General features: G+C 35.2%; 4 protein-coding genes and 1 long non-coding RNA gene across 7 annotated transcripts in view; 2 read left to right on the top strand and 3 right to left on the bottom strand.

Annotated features, from left to right (window-relative positions):
* Positions 1-2,819: 2,819 nt before the first annotated feature.
* On the bottom strand, positions 2,820-5,583 carry LOC132047036 (uncharacterized). Of its 3 annotated transcripts, none has more exons than XR_009412802.1 (3): positions 4,363-5,583; positions 3,418-3,860; positions 2,820-3,138 (listed from the first exon to the last, which is right to left on the bottom strand). It is a non-coding gene; the product is annotated as an uncharacterized LOC132047036 (long non-coding RNA). The 3 variants fall into 3 exon arrangements; XR_009412804.1 differs by having other exon boundaries at positions 3,418-4,550; positions 4,682-5,581; XR_009412803.1 differs by having other exon boundaries at positions 2,823-3,138; positions 3,418-3,488; positions 3,673-5,581.
* Positions 3,029-16,805, top strand: part of LOC132047035 (pentatricopeptide repeat-containing protein At3g29290) — a 44,293-nt gene continuing 30,516 nt past the window's right edge. The window contains exon 1 of the mRNA XM_059437915.1: positions 3,029-3,038. The gene's annotated coding sequence lies outside the window, so the exon portion shown is untranslated. The remainder of the gene's footprint in view (positions 3,039-16,805) is intronic.
* Positions 6,985-9,600, bottom strand: LOC132047033 (receptor kinase-like protein Xa21). The gene is made up of 2 exons (XM_059437913.1): positions 7,573-9,600; positions 6,985-7,479 (listed from the first exon to the last, which is right to left on the bottom strand). The coding sequence occupies exons 1-2, from the start codon at positions 9,107-9,109 to the stop codon at positions 7,133-7,135; spliced, it is 1,884 nt and encodes a 627-aa protein (XP_059293896.1). The 5' UTR covers positions 9,110-9,600; the 3' UTR covers positions 6,985-7,132.
* Positions 9,600-11,076, bottom strand: LOC132047034 (LRR receptor-like serine/threonine-protein kinase GSO1). Its single transcript, XM_059437914.1, has 2 exons — positions 9,968-11,076; positions 9,600-9,870 (listed from the first exon to the last, which is right to left on the bottom strand). Exons 1-2 carry the CDS (start codon positions 11,025-11,027, stop codon positions 9,614-9,616), a joined length of 1,317 nt encoding a protein of 438 aa, XP_059293897.1. The 5' UTR covers positions 11,028-11,076; the 3' UTR covers positions 9,600-9,613.
* On the top strand, positions 14,632-16,712 carry LOC132048359 (uncharacterized). Its single transcript, XM_059439268.1, has 3 exons — positions 14,632-14,924; positions 15,188-15,280; positions 16,218-16,712. The coding sequence occupies exons 1-3, from the start codon at positions 14,893-14,895 to the stop codon at positions 16,402-16,404; spliced, it is 312 nt and encodes a 103-aa protein (XP_059295251.1). The 5' UTR covers positions 14,632-14,892; the 3' UTR covers positions 16,405-16,712.

Genomic DNA, 16,805 nt, shown 5'->3' with positions numbered 1-16,805 from the left:
AAAACAAAAACTACTTTTTCTCAAATACTTGTGACTAAACGGCCCCGGAAAACATTTTGCAAGAAAACATTTTCCTTCATACCAAACACACCCTTTAATCTCAATCAAATCGGGTCCGTAGTATAAATGAATCATCTATACTTATCATACTTCCAATCAATATAGTTTTCAAATTTGTGAAACTTAATAGATGGAATTTAACATAATTATTATCAAAAAGTTAAGATTGTAAAGATGTACCTTGTCGGGTTTAACAGTGATTTTGTGGCATAATCAACAACACGTTTTATGGCTACCATTATCTTCATCGTTGTAAGTTGAACAATTTTGAGCTACACACGCAAGTTACTCTCTGGTTTGAAAGTTTATTTTAAGAAATTGAAATAGAGTTGTATAATCCAAGGGGAAGAATTTAAAGCCCATTAATTTTGACCTTAATCCGGTGCTACATGTTTGGTAATTTGGATAGAGTTACTTAAAAAAAAAAAAAAAAAAAAAAAAGAATGACATGGAGGTGTAGAGGAGGATCGAGGGATGGACGTGGAGGAAGAAGAAGAGAGTAAGAAAGAGAAAAGAAAATGGGTTGGGTGAAAAAATTATATCCAGGGTTGGCCGTTAAGTTGGTGGGTAAAAAATTATTTGGGGTGAAATGGGGTCAAGGTCTAAGATGATGCCATCGTGTGAATAATTTAACATAAGGGTATATCTGGACTATAGTATAACGGTAAGGGTATAATTAGTATAACGGTAAGGGTATAATTTTACAAGTATAACCTACAGAGGTATGGACTATTTCCCAAAGTTCAGGGGTAATTTTGGCCCTTTTCCGATATGTATATTATATTAAAAGCATGAACTCCCTAACTTGAAAGTTAAATTACATATTTACCCTTCTTAAAAACCTAATTAGAATTGCCTAACTAAACTTCTAAAATTTTACTTAATAGCCACCAACGTTTAAAAGAAAAAAAAAGGCAACGCATCATAGCACTTATTTGCAGAAAGTGTCTCTTCGCTTGAGCAAAAAAAAACCACTCCTTTGAACAACCATCACAAAATGCCTCACTTCACTCCAATGCTTCAAATTCCTTTATCACGAATCAGCAACACTTCACAAACGAATAAAGGCAACGCATCATACACACTTTTTTTGTATAAACGCTTCTCTTCGCGGAAAAAGAATCACGCCTTCTAACAACAATACTCCAATGCTTCATATATATTCCTTATACAACAATCAGGCAACTATTTTTAACGGGTATGTTGGTTCTCTTTTTGTTGCCGCAACTATTTTCCACTTGTATTTGTTAGTGTCTGTGCATAATTTTTATCTATACCGTCCATTTTTTAAGACATACTATATAGCACTATTATTATAATGAATCCCAATCTTTTATTCTTGGAAAGTTTTTTGGTCCACTAACAGAGAGAGTAACTCAATAACCCGAAATTAGAAGTCCAATGAACTATTAAATTTTCTAAGTTGAAATGATGTCATGGCAATAGTAAATGAGCCTGCAAATAATTTTTCAATTTTTTAGGTAAAACATTTTTTCAACTAATCATTAAAGTTTTTCGATTTTTATTACAATAGAAAAACTTTTCTTTCAAGGGTTCGGCTAAAAAAATGATTTTTGAGAAAAATCTAATATTTCTTTTGCAAGAACTCTTTTCAAATTTTGAATCAACCTCCGCGTTGAGAAGATCAAACAAGCGTTGAAATTTGCTTCTTTATTTGTTTCTTATTACAAACAGGTTTGAGAATTAAATTTTAGACAACAGTTAACGTTTAGCTATACTTGAAACATTTTTTTAGGCACATACTATGTGTATGTGGATGACGTAAGCTTGCCTCCCTATCTTTTTGAGATTGGTTTAAGAAATTTTAGTTGAATGTTTAATTTTTCTATCATGAAAGATTATTGGGTGTTTATTTTGAATTTGTATTTGCATTCTACGCTACCAGATACTAATCATGTACTAATAACAATGGGCACTCCGTTTCTGCCTTTATACATATATGGTTTGAGATTTTTTTTCCAATTGAATATTTAATTTTTTCTACTACCAATATGTAGATTTTGTTGATAGATAGCTCAAAGTACAAATGAAGCACCAAGGGAATATACACTGTAAAAATAAAGTCAAACAACAGATCAATAGATTAAAAACTCTATATCCTATATAATATGTTTTGTATTCTACTTACAGGCTACTTGAATTACTCACTTATTCTTTTTTGACTAATTAAATTTTTTAAATATACAAACTAAAAAGCTTGTTTGGACAAACTTAAAAAATCTCCTTATTAAGCTCCAAATATTTTAGCTGAAATTCTTGGACTCCTAAGTTTTTGGTATGAACAGTCAACTTGGTGCAAACATAGTCCTTAAGGAAAATGAAACTAACGATGTTCCATTCAGTTAGTCTTTTAAAATTGAGAATATAAACAGTAATTGATTGTGTAGTTCATTAATATTTGTAGTCAATATTTGATTCAAGATTGCTGATGTTGTATTGATTGTTTCACCTGCCATAGGAGTTCAACCAATTCACCCAATTTTTCAAAGTAAATGCATTTCAAAATCAAGCTCATGCTTTTGAAATATCTTTTGTTGAGCCTTCAAATTTTAAGAGTCTTGTTTCTTAGGTCATAAGTACTTGCTCCAGTTGTCTCATCATTTTTATTTATTTAAAGAGTACATAATATTTGGTTGTGATTTGGTAAGATTTGCAAAAATAAATATTGGGAAGAGGATAGAAATAAAGGTCACAGTGATGAAGGAACACGTGCATAATGGTCTATTTCTCTTTTGAACTAGGGGTGTATGGCCCGTGCATAAACCAGATTTAAAAGGATATAAGGTCAGACTTCATTTGCAAAAGCTTCATACTAAATTGCAAAGTGAACAATTTATGCCACTTTTCAGTTTCTGAGTACATGCCATGAGTGGTGAAATGCAAACATATCAAAGATTGAAAAGACAAACTTATTACGTATAAACTGCTTGATGCAGTTTGGTTAGGAGTCACTTTCTACAAGATCCCTATGTACATTCTATTTACATATTAATAAAATGCGATACATTAACTCGAAGGTCAGCCGAGTGTAGCCTCATTCGATAAGAACATTGGGCCCTGTTACATAAGGTAGGAAATTAGCGTTTCTATACAAGATAGAGAAATTTGAGTAGGTGTAATATAGTATCATACGTGGAAAAACAGGTAAAAGGATCCACTACAGAGATAAAGAAGATTGAAGTTAAAGACAAAAATGAAGAGAAATGTACCTGGCAGATTTCAAAGGAGAGGAAAAAAGTGAAGAAAATTGGGCAGTATCTCCACAGATGACAGCTTAGAGGCTAAACGAACTGTGTTCAATATGTAGTTCACAGAAAACTAATGAATAGAACTAACCTATTATCCCAACAGCTAAAAGCAGCAGCAGGAGTAGGTCTATGTCCTTCCCCAAAACATCAGCATCGCATCTTGGAAGACAACAGCAAAATTAGTTTCATAGAAGAATTTGATTAAGGCAGATACATGATGTTTAATTTAAACTTATCCATTTAGTGAACCATTTTGAATGTCCCGACAAGTTGATAAACAGTTGAATTCCAGATCAACTTCTAACCTTATCCATTTAAGGCAAATGGTGTTTAATTAACCAACCTTTTATTAGACAAAAGACTGCACTGTTTCAGATTCTGTTCTTCTTTTTAAAATATTTGGTTGTCTTCTTCCTTAATGTTCCAGCAGCTTTAAATACTTTTGTTTAGCTAAAGAAGTTACTTGATAATTTTGTGAAATTTCCAGCAATACTCATTCCCTAATCCTAGCAGGCTCAGCACGCCTCTTCTCTGAAATCCAAAACAACAGAGTCAAAAAATCACCAACACCCACAATTGTTTTTCAGGAAAAAAAAAAAACATCATAACACAGCACCCGAAAAAAGAAAAAAAAACCAAAACGAACCAAGATCATGCTTTTGCTTTATCGAGTATTGTGAAACGCACACGTAGACTTCTAGGTTAGCAATTGCAAGGCACGTATGATGTAATGTTCAATGAAAATATTAAAAGTCAATAAAATGAAAATAAGAAAACAAGAATCTGTCAAAATAAACTCAAATAATGATTTATTAGCGCAAGAAAATTAACTGTATGTACCACTTACTGAACCAACAAATAGTGGTGCTTGAATGGATGTACCTGTTTGCAATAACCATACATAGTCTTCTGAAACTCTCTTAATTTTAAAATGCAGGAAGAGGGTTATATTTCTTTTGGTCTTAATGCTAAATAGATTATTGGAAGACACATGCTCATCAGAGTACCTAACAACAAGAAAATGGGTACAAACCTTGGGGATAATCCAATATTTTTTAGAAAGACTAAAAGATAAGTGAACCAACAGTCTGAAGTTGTCATTGAGCATGCGTCCAACACCATCAAATAAAACACTGAACATTTTGTCAATGATTCATCATCCTGAATATGAATAACCATAGTGCTATAGAAGTTTTGGCGGTGGTTTGATGAATGGGAAACCTGCAATCCAGCAGATGAGGCTTCAGAAGCAAAATTACATTGACAATATTCAGTGAAAAAATTGGACCAAACAACAAAAACCAACAAAAGAAGAAGTATGAATGGATATGTAGTATACTCAACATTCTTACCTTGTGTGCTAACAGGAATTTTACATCTTGCACTACAAAATTCGATATGTACTTACACCTACATGCATCATCATAATACCTTATTCCTTGATCTATCATCCACGACCTGTTGAATCCTAGTCCCTGCCTGCACATATACCTTTTGAACTCCTCATTAAGGAGTTTCCATAGTTCAGTAAACACTAACTAATCAATTAGATGTGACCTTATTTCCTAGATATCGCAAGAGAAGTTCCAAACCAGCAAGATTGTTTATCAAAGTATATAGAGAAATTTCTATTCAACTCGCTTAGCAGACGATGGGCAGACCTCAAAGTTTCAAAAAGGCGATAGCCCCCACTTCTTAAAACATGGGCGATCCACTTAAAAAAGAAGGGAAAACAGTATTAAATGGGAATCGATCCCCAGCCCTCTAAGTAAATAACTCAAGATTCAACCAAATGCATCATTTAGCCTTCTTATAGCATGCAACATAGGTGTCAGCAGATAATATTATACTAATTTTAGAAAATATATACATAAAACACCTGATTTTACGGACCCCAAAATTAGCCCATTAATTCGCCCCTGCTAACATGGATGTATAAAACCCAGCAAGAAAGGATTCAAAATTGGAAAACTAACACATCTAACAAATTGGAGCAATTATTAGGAAAAAATATAAAGAAGAGAGCACTACTCACCAAAATCCAGGAAGAAATTAATTCAAACCAAAATAGAGGAACTTTGTAGAATACCCAAATACAGAAAGAGATACGAAGAGAAAATTCACCTGGAGGCGAATTAGCATAACCCCGGCGAGTCGTCAAAGAGAAAGAGATGATGAGGAGTAAATCTATGCGCTGGCTACAAGTATAAAGAGACACGTAGATTTTACTTGTGCATATGGCACATTAAACCCTCGTCGAATATACAGTATCAGCTAACTGTCAAGTAAATTGGTGTTTGAATATATTACTAATACCCAATGACTAAATTGCCCTTGGATTTAAATTTATTGACTTGTAAGCAACCATGTTGAAACCCTCATTTATAAAATATAGAAAATTAATGAACTGTTATGAAAACAAATAAATGTGCAAGAATATATGTAGAACAAGAGAGTTAGTTCTTTATTTTTATGAGTGATAAAATCTGATAGAGAGAACTTACTCTATTTATAGGAGAATTGACTTGGTCACAAACCCTAACAAACCCTAAAATTCCTCCTAAAGATAATACATCATAATATTATAATAATATTAATAACACTCCCCTGATGTCTATTTGATGATAATATGCTCTCTATTAAAACCTTACTTAGAAAAAACCCAGTGGGAAAAATTAGTGAAGGAAAAAAGTACATATTTATAATAATATACATTTTCGTCGCTTCATTAAAAAATGCTAAAAATCCAATGGGACAAAACCTTGTATGGAAAAAAAGAAAGACAACATGTACAACTCCCCGATGAGAACTTCAGTCCAAATATTTGAGTCGCATTCCAATGCCGCGCACCATCTCTCGAAAGTTGCGTTGGTAGAGACAGTGAACAATCAGCCCATATTATCACTTGAACGAATACATTTCGCGTTGATATCACCATTCTTTTGGAGCTCGTGTGCGAAAGAACGACTTTGGTGAAATGTGCTTTCGTTTATCTCCTTTTATGAATCCTCCTTCAGTTGGGCAATGCATCGCGCATTATCTTCGTATAAGATTGTGGGTATTTTATCACATTTCAAACCACACTTTTCTCGAATGAGATGTATCGCTGATGGCCAACACAACTTCACGGCCGCTTCTATGAATAGCTATTATCTCAGCATGATTTGATGAGGTAGCCACAATAGGATCTTTTGTAGATCGTCAAGATATGGCAGCACCCCCAGAGAATAAATACATGCTTTGTTTGAGATCTAGCTTTGTGTGGGTCAGATAAATATCCTGCATCGGCATAACCAACAAGATCGGGACTGCAATTGCTAGAATAATCTTACTGGTAATTTTATTTCTTTCTTTCAAATTTCATGTTTGCTACTTGTGCTTTGATATTTGTTAGTAATATTTCGTACACTTAACTTATCTGCTGAAAAGTATTACCTCTTGATCATATTTTGATAAATTGAATTTGTTTCAAAAAAATTTGTTGTTTCGCACAAATAAGAAGTCATTTTTTATCCTTTTCTAAATTGATACTTACTGTTCCAATTACTAGAGTTAATTAAGTGAGACGTTTAAGGAGAGATAAAAGGTAATTGAGAGAAATACTGTCATGATTAATTCTATTAAATGTATTTTTTAAAGAGTGCAAAAACCTCAAAAAAAGCAGATAATATGGAGGTAGCATATAAATGAGTAAATGACTATAAAATATAAACGGAACAAAATATAAATAAACAATCTATGTATGCAGCTAAGAAGTTTACCAAACACTTGCTATACCCTTAAGTGACATGAATAAAATGTTTTTATGTACTTGCAGAACATGAAAGAAGTTGAATCTTGATCTTTTGTAGCATTCCTACAACATCTTTCATGTTGATCCTTTCATCAGGAGATTCAACAGAGCAATCTAGTGCCACTTTCATGATGGATGCTACACAATCTATCTTGTCCTTATCTTCTGGCTTTAGCAAATTCGCATCTACAACCTTGCTTGTTGCCTCTGAGAGTGAATCATTCACCCATTTCCTTAAACTAAGATCTCCATCAAATATATCATCGTTAGGCCTTTTCCTTGTAAATGTTTCCATCAACATGATCCCATAACTATAAACATCACATTGTAGCGACACCAATCCCTCCCTTCCGTACTCTACAATAAAACCGCACTTATGGTTTAATCATTTAATCGCGAGAAAAGGAAAATGAGACAGGATACTGAGACAAGAAGTATAAAGAGATTTACCTGGTGCAATGTAGCCCAACGTCGCTAATGTTTTAGTGTGTAAATCACTCTCATCTTCACCGAGTAGTTTAGAAATGCCAAAGTCACTTACATGAGCTACCATGTTTTCATCTAGCAAGACATTGCTAGGCTTCAGATCACAATGAATCACAGGTGTAGAGCAACCATGGTGGAGATATTCCAATGCAAATGCCACATCTATCATTATGCTTAGTCTTTGAATGATGTCTAAGAAGTAGTTGTGCGAATACAACCACCTTTCAAGGCTCCCATTAGGCATGTACTCCAGCACTATAGCTTTGAAATCAAGGTTGGAGCAACTACTAACGACTTTGGTGAGATTCCTATGGCGAAGGTTGCGAAGAACTTCACATTCTGTTTCGAAACTCTTGAATGCACCTTCTAGTTGTAGGTTGAACACTTTAACTGCAATGATAGTCCCATTTCTGAGAATTCCTTTGTAAACCGAACCAAAGCTCCCCGAACCAATGAAATTACTCCCACTAAAATCGTTAGTGGCTTGTACTATTTCGTAGTATGAAATTCGTTCCCTTGTAGCCAACAAATCAGCTTGGTCTGGAACATTTCCTTCTCTTCTGTACCTCATCCACACAAATGCCACTATTATAAAAACAATTATCACAACAGCTCCCAGTAGAGGAAAGACTATCAGAAGTAACTTTTTCCGCTTTGATCTATGGTTTGAAGAAGTGGGGCATGGAGGGACACTAAATCTTGGAGCACCACACAATGCTTCATTCAACATGAATGACAGGCCAGAAAGGTTCTTGAAAGGACCACTAGAGGGAATTTCACCATGCAAGCTGTTACAGGAAACATTGAAATAGTTGAGATATCGAAGATTCTCTAAGGACATCGGAATTGATCCAGATAGATTGTTATTCGAGAGGTCTAGAAAATCCAAACTCGGTATGCTACCAATTGAGTCAGGTATAGATCCTTGCAGCTTGTTTTGTGCCAAAGAAAGGTGTATCAGATTTTGCATGTCTCCTATTTCTCTAGGAATACCATTTGAAAATTGATTCTGCGAAAGATCTATATGTACTGCAGCCTTTATATTTCCAATTTCTGTAGGTAAAGAACCACTCATGTTGTTAGATGATAAGTCGAGCTCCAGAAGATCTTTGAGGTGACCTAAGCTTGCTGGTATAGTAGAACTCAATCTGTTAAAATTGAGTTGTATCACCCTAAGGGAAGTAACATTCCCTAAACATTTAGGAACAAGCCCTGAGAACTGATTTTCACCCAAGTATATTTCACCCAAGTTCTGCAATTTACATAGGTTATCTCCAATAGATCCTGTTAGCTTATTCTTGGCCAGGGACAGTATTTGTAGCCTGCTTAAATTGCCTAGTGTCATGGGAATTGGTCCAGTCAAGATGTTCTTGTATAGATACAAGAAGATTAAGCTGCTTAAATTCCCAATTTCACTTGGAATTCCACCTTTGATTTGGCAATCAGAAGCTAAAACCTTTTCAAGAGAAGTGGAAAGGTTTCCAACTGAGGCTGGAAGCATACCATTTAGGGGGTTATAGGAAAGACTAAGCTCCTTTAGATTTCTACATTTTGTCAAGGAAGTTAAGAAGCTAAGTTCTTGAGAAGACTGGTCACTGCTTAAGTTGTTTCCCCTTAAGTTTAGGGTCTCTAGGAGTGCCAAATCTCCAAGAGAGTTGGGAATCGAGCCAGAGAGTTTGTTCAAAGCAAGGTCTAGAGTTGTAAGTTTTGAACAATTCGAGAGGGAATGAGGTATACTCCCAGCAAGATTAGTTAGGCCACCAAGATAAAGAAGTTCAATGTTGGGAAGTGTCGAACCTATATTCGATGGGAGAGTTCCCGATAGAGTACTAAGTGTAAGATCAATCAATCTCAGTCCTGAGATGTTGAAAATCCCTATTGGAAACGAACCACTGAATCTGTTATCCTCTAGATTACACTCCTCCAACTCAATGAGATTGCTTACCTCTTTCGGTATTTCACCTGCAAAATTTATGTAAAAACAAATGATCTTTAGCTCGGTTGTTTAGTATAGCAAACTTTTACTAACTTTTAGTTTCTGCATGCCTGTAAGCTTGTTTCCACCAAGAAGTAGATCTTGAAGCATAGTTAAATTTCCAATCTCCCTTGGTAGTGATCCAGTTAGATTGTTTTTCTCCAGCGATAGAAGTTTCAGTGAGGTAATATTGAACATGGACTTGGGTATAGAACCTGTAAGCTGGTTTTTCTCCATGCCTATCATCACCAAATTAACAAGATCCCCTATCTCCTGTGGAATTTCTCCTGCAATCACGTTACAGCATCTTGTATAATTAGCTTAATGGAAAACAAAAGAACGAGAAAGAACTACTTATATTCAACCTAAAATGCAGTAACATACCTGTGAAACGGTTAGATCCAAGATATAAGATCTGCAAGTTAGTTAACTTCCCAATTTCACTATGTATCGGTCCATCAAATTCATTATCTGACAGAGACAATATCTGAAGTTCGTAACATCCTGACAAGCTTGGTGGCATATGACCTTGTAGCTTATTAGAAGAAAGATGAAGCCCTTTGAGTATCGGAAGAAGATCACATAAATCAGTAGGGAGGTTACCAGATAAACTATTTTCTGTAAATCCAATAGACTCAAGTGTGGAAATGTTGAAAATTGAGAATGGTATAGAACCTGTAAGCTGATTACCTTCCATACCTAACCAGTTCAGGTTGTGAAGATCACCAATCCCATTTGGGATGCTTCCATGAAGGAAATTTTTAGAAAGAATCAACGTTTCCAGCTTTGTGGCATTTGAGAAGGATAGAGGAACATAACCTGTAAGATCATTACTTTCCAGGTTCAAAACCCTTAAATTTTTAAGATTTCCAATGTCTTTTGGAATCTTTCCCTCCAAAGCATTAAAGGCTAAATCCAAAGTTGCAAGATTGGAAATGTTGGAAAGTGAAGACGGGACCAAACCAGTAAAACTATTATTTGTAAGAGTAAGAACTTGAAGTTTAGTTAAAAAACCAAACCAAGAAGGAACTTCACCGCTAAAGTTGTTATAACTCAATCTAACAAACTCTAATCTGCGCAAATGAGCCATTTCTTGTGGCAGATTGCCATAGAAACTGTTGCTTGTCAAGTCAAGAGAAACAAGAAATGTGAGGTTTCCAAAATATTGCGGAATGGTTCCAGTTAGACCCATGTTGGAGATGTTCAAGGAAGTCACTCTATGGTGAGTAGAGCCACAAGTGACTCCAATCCAATTGCAAACAGAAGTGTCCTGAGACCAGCTTTTGGCCAAGAGCTGAAAAGGGTCAGCAATGATCTGAGATTTCAAGGACAGAAGAGCGAATTGATCGGTAGCAATGTCAGTTTCAATCTTGATGGCAGAACTAGTCACTACATATTGAAGCATAAAAAATGCTAATTGAAAATAGAACAAGGACTTCTCCATGAGTGTCACTGCTTTGAAAGTAGAACTTGGCAATGAGAAGTAGTAGTTAGGATTGGGACAAAAATAAATGTTTCAAATTTCTCCTTTTGTAATTAAATAAGGAATAAAGTATTCAACTACAAATAGGGATAAAAGGTTGCTAACCAATGAATACCCCATTATCAAGGAAAGAGGGCGACTGGGGCCAAGAGGCAAGTGACTTGACTTCATTAAGTCTTCTGAAAGTTTGCCCCAAAAGAGGCGTTAGATTCGATGGAGTCTATAACACGTTCTTTTTCTTATTTTCCTGTCCGTCTTTGCCATTATCTTAAAGCTGATCAGTTCTCTCATGTTATCCAATAGCATACTGATCTTGGTCCACAAAATAAATATTACTTTGATTATTAAAATATTAATAGAAGAAACACATAGCGGTATTAAAAATCAAGATGAAGAATTAGTAACCAAGTTTGATCAAGAAGAGCACACTGATACTAGCAGCCAGGGGCAAATGTAGCCTTTCGGCTACGCGGTCATCTCAACCCATAATTTTTATTGCGAAATATATATAATCATAACAAATATTATATCTAAAAAAGTAATTTTAAAGATAAAATGAATTATTTGAGAATCTTACACATACACCGATATTCAAACTTCTCTGCCACTACAAAAGCAGGACAGCCTTCATTTTTTTTTTTTTTTTTTTTCGGAGGATAAGACACCCTTCATCTTTGTGTTTACACAGCTCCAAGTTGTTATGAGATCAATTGTTTGAGGGAAAAAAAAAAGAGACATAACTGGTGAAGACTTCCATTCTTAAAGTCAACTAAAGACTCCAAGTTGTTATGAGATCAATTATTTGAGAGAGGGGGTGGGGGGGCGGGGCGGGGGAAGAGACATAACTGGTGAAGACTTCCATTCTTAAAGTCAACAAAAGACTCCAAGTTGTGTTAGCTGTCGCATTTGAATGGTGCAGAGCAGTCAAAAGGGACCTTTCTAATCATTAAATATGATAGACTAAAACCACTCTTGCTTCTTCCAAATCACTGTGACCAAGATATAAAGGAAGACGACATAGTCAACTTCCCAATTTGTTTTAAGCATCAATCCAAAATTATTGAATGACATTGAAAAAATTTGAAGCTTTGAGCATTTGTCGATGCCCAAAGATATTGTCCATCAAGTTTGTGAGACTGTGCAAGTAACATGGATCCCCTGTACCACCACTAAGACGGTTAAATTTCATACATGATCATTTTTTCCGCTAAATTCATTTAACTGTATTTTCTAACAGAAAAATCACAAAACTTTCACCATGTTAATACAAAAGTCACAATTGCCGGAAAACTCAACCTTTCTGTGAATGATAATTGTTTACTTTACATTTTAACCCTTCTTATTCTAAATCTTATAAAGACAGACCTAATTAAGAGAAAACCATTTTTTTTTTGCGAACAAGGAGCTGAAGCAAATGGTAACTAACGGAGGAATAGTTTTATTTCCAAAAGGACAAAAAAGTCCTCTGGTTAGATGTGTTGCTCCTTGCTACTACTTTCGTATTCTGTCAGGGGTATTTAAGGAAAACAAAAAATAGGGACATTGAGGATTGGGTTTCATTCATGTTCATATGCCTCCATCTTTTGTACATTGTTCAACCAACTATTGCTTTAATCATCCATCCTATATTCACTTCCCTTTATCACATAAATATCAAATGACCCATTCTCTAGCTTTACCATCTACAACCCTAATCCAACACTCCATAACTCCAAAAATTAGGGCATTACCTAGGTCAAAATCATCACCAAAATCATTCAAAATCCAAGCTGTACAAGATAATGAACGAGGACCTAGGCGACTAATTGACATTATTCGTATTGTCCCTGAAATTTCAAAAAATTACTTTAAAACCCCTTCAAGAAGAGCACTGTTTGGTGGTATATCATTACTGGGTGGATTTTATGTGGCGCAAACAATTTCTCTATCATTTGGAGCTTTAGGAGTTAATGATGTGATTGCTGCTGTAGTTTGTGTTTTAATTACTGAATACGTGACACGGTTTTACTATAGTAGGCCTAAGGTGACTTTTCCTATTGCTCTTTTGAACAATTTTAAGATGGGTTTTACTTATGGTCTATTTATTGATGCTTTTAAACTTGCCAGTTGAGGTAATTAGAAGCAAATAGTTAGAATAAGCAGCAGTAAGTAATTTTTTGAAAGCAGTTTCCTCTTTTTGTTGCATCTCTTATAAAAGAGTAACTCTTCTTAGGGGTTGTTTGGTTTGGAGATAAGTTATCTAGGCATTAGTTACAGTGGAATTAGTTATCCTGGTATTATTTATTATTGACCGTTCGGTTTGTTGTATTGAAAATTACATCTATTGTGCTATAATTTTTTAGAATTATTTGTTTACAAAAATACCCTCCACCATATTTATTAGAAAAAGGGCTTTATCACTAATCCTGGTACTATTATTCAACCATCTGGTAGTGATAACTTATCCTAGGATTAGTAACCAAACAAGGGATAAGACAGTACTAAATTTTTATCCCAGAACTATTTATATTTGTCCAGCATACTACACGAATGGTTTATGATAGAATTGTTGGCTGTTTACTTAAGTGCTTGTGGATATACAAGTCATAGAAATAGTGAAAGTTGTTAACCCGACTGTATGTGCTGGAAGTTTTTGCTACTAACTCATGCTTCATTTTATACTGTCTTATCTTTTAGAAAAATTATAATGGGAGTAAATCATTTCTTGTGTCTTGAAATCTTATAATCGCCTTGGTTTGTTTACTGTGCTTTGGAAATTGATGGAAGTTAAAGCATTAGGCAGCACAAGTTCAAGAAGTAAAAAGTAATGCAAAATAAGGCATTTTTAAGTGAATGACTTAATTATCTTTGAGATATTCACTTCTCTTATTTTTATGCCCAGAACATGAGCTCTAAAGAGCATCTCTTTTATAGAGAGCTGGGTAAAGATTGAAGAAGTAGAATCATGGGTAGCCTTTAATAGGATTTAATTATTCTGGCCAGTACATGTGGCGAAGGTTAAATGCCCTCACTACCCATCACTAATGAAGTGAATTCTAAAATGCGCTGATGGTTAATTTACTAATAAAATAACTCTAGAACAACATCCTTTTCTTTTGGCTAATCAGCATCTGTTAAGTGAAATAGTTTAGGCAAAAAGTTACAGAGCCGTGTCTTGAACTTTAATGTCTAAATATCATTTGACTAAAGTTAAGTCTACTGGTCAGTAGATAGGGACCGACAAGATTTTGCCGAACTTGTGATCTTTCTCAGAGTCTACTGTGTTGTTTGAGAAGCTGGAAGAACCTGCTTTCGATATCACTTTGTTGTGTTAGAGTCTCACCTTAGTTGAGGATATAAGAAGTAGTTTTCTTATATGGTTCTGGGCAGTACTCAATCTCATGAACTAGCTTTTGGGGTTGAATTACGCTGAAGGTCCATTTTCTTAATGTGGTATATGTGCCAAACCCATCTCTATTCTTGGTCTTAGTCAGTATTGGGCCTCTAGAGGTACAATCTTGGACATGCGGGGGGTGGGGAGCGGGGAGGAGGGGTGGTGGTGGTGGTGTTAGAGTCCCACATAGGTTGAGGGTACATGCTGTATGCTGTAGCTTACTTATATGGTTTGGACGATCCTTATCCCATGTGTTAGCTTTTGCTGTTGAGTTAGGCCATTTCATTTTGTTAACAAGTTGTATCAATGTAATGGTCTCCTAAGTTAGGTGGGATCTTGCTCAAAAGGAACAAAAGAGAAAAAGGAAAAAGAAACCACATATCAGTGTTGCAAAAAGTCCATTTGAGGGGCAATTAAACACTGAAGCTAGCTGCAGCGCAAGTTGGTGTCAACATGTCGTCTTGCTTAGGCAGTATTCTGTGCAGGTATCAAGACACTAGAGTGCTCGTTACATTACTGCTGTTAAAAAGCAGACACATTAATGCAGTTAAAAGTCGATGATTAAGCCTTGAAGCTAGTTGCAGCTTCGACTCGCTAGGCAACGTTTGGTGTCAACATCAAGGCAGTATGGAGTACACCTCAATGCTAATGGGCTCTGTTTTGAAGAGACCAACACTAAATCATATATATAACTAGCAAAACAATATACTATATGTATATAGTGCTGAATAACTGCTATTTTGTTCAGACAAAGCAAAAAGCAACAGCAGCAGCAGAAAAGGAGCCAAAGTTACAATGCCAGAGTTAAGCGAAGAATATGCCAAATCGCTGCTATTTTGAGGTATGATGGATAATTTCAGCTTTGAACTTATACTAAGACTAAATAACATTGGTGTTTATTAAGTTACATCTGATGAGATTTGCACAAAACAATAGGCTGTCCAGCGTGAAAAATATACCTGAACAAGTAGCTCGGATTTGGAGGGACTAAAATGGAGAAAACTTCAGTTAAACCCTTAGATATTCGGGACTTGATATCCAAGTATAGTGGTCACCAGATTCAATTGATTGGAAGGAGCTATTTGCTTCTTCTTTGTTCTTTTTTCAGCTTTCACTTAAAGAAAAGAAGAAGAGAAACTGTCAAACACAGAGAAACTAATTAGAGTTACTGACTAGCTGCTTCTGGATTACGATATTGTTGACTTTTCAAAGTAGGTAAATCTCTAGAAAACTTAACAAATTTGTAAAATACTAAAATTCACCCTGGATGTTCTGTTAAAAGAAAATTAACTTGTCATTCTGCGCAGCATTAGCAATTTGCCTGGTCTTCCCTGATTCTCCAGTTCCATCTTTTCCCTTCATTCTTTTTCTATGTGTTTCTCTTTTGGCTGGACCATCCAGCTTGAATGACACCCTTCCGACCTTCCATTTAACTCAAGACCTCAACTCTCTCTTGAAAGGCTTGATAGAAAATTTAGAGCAGAGAGGAAGGAGGATCGTTATTATTGCTTTTTGGTAAGTGAGAAGTGGGCAGATTAAAGTTGCTTCAAAGAAGATTTTGCAATGTTTTGAGGATTGGGTAAACGAAATAGGAAACGGGCCTCCCTTTCACTTTGAGGTGGAGAATTTTTTGCTAATATGAGCTATAGTAGTTAAAGCACCTTAATCTGTACATTCTCACCATAGAACTTAAACTTTCAGATCAACAGGAATGTTATACAAGATAAAAGGTTTACCGCACAATATTTCATTCACCATAAATGATGTACAATCTACAGGTATTTTCCAGAAACTCACTTTGCAGAAGAATTTTGTTTCTTGGTTTCAAGAAATAATTCCACCTATATCCGTTTACCCTGTCAAAACGGGGAAAAGATTTGCAAGATAAACAAGAAGCTTCACCTGGTGCAGTATACGTCGTATATGCTATGCTCTCACCTGGTGCAGAAACTTCATCAGTTTTGAGATTGACTTCTGCAGTAGCTGATAATATTAGAAAATGATGCCATATTGAAACTACAAGAGGGAAAAAGGTAATCGGTTTTGCTCTTCATGGTTGTGTTTATGTTAGAATAGTATGTGTGTTCCAGTAAACACCAAGGTATAAACCCCCATTACCACTAAATGTTTTTTTTTTTTTTTTTTTTAAATTGAATAAAGAATTCAAGCAGTTGTTATCATTTCAGGGTCAATCAAGAGAAATGGAGGAAGTTGACAAACAATGATGATGTTAGAGTTGAAATTTAACACATTTTTCGATCGTTGAAACATAATGGACTGATTGTCATTCTTGAATTCATTTGCATTTTCTCGAAAATTCCTCAACATATAAATATAGAAAGTATAGAAACCGGACAAATGATAGT

This window comes from Lycium ferocissimum, chromosome 2, assembly GCF_029784015.1.
Source record: "Lycium ferocissimum isolate CSIRO_LF1 chromosome 2, AGI_CSIRO_Lferr_CH_V1, whole genome shotgun sequence".
In the NCBI taxonomy this organism is placed as follows: Eukaryota; Viridiplantae; Streptophyta; class Magnoliopsida; order Solanales; family Solanaceae; genus Lycium; species Lycium ferocissimum.
This window is presented reverse-complemented; position numbering and strand designations above follow the sequence as displayed.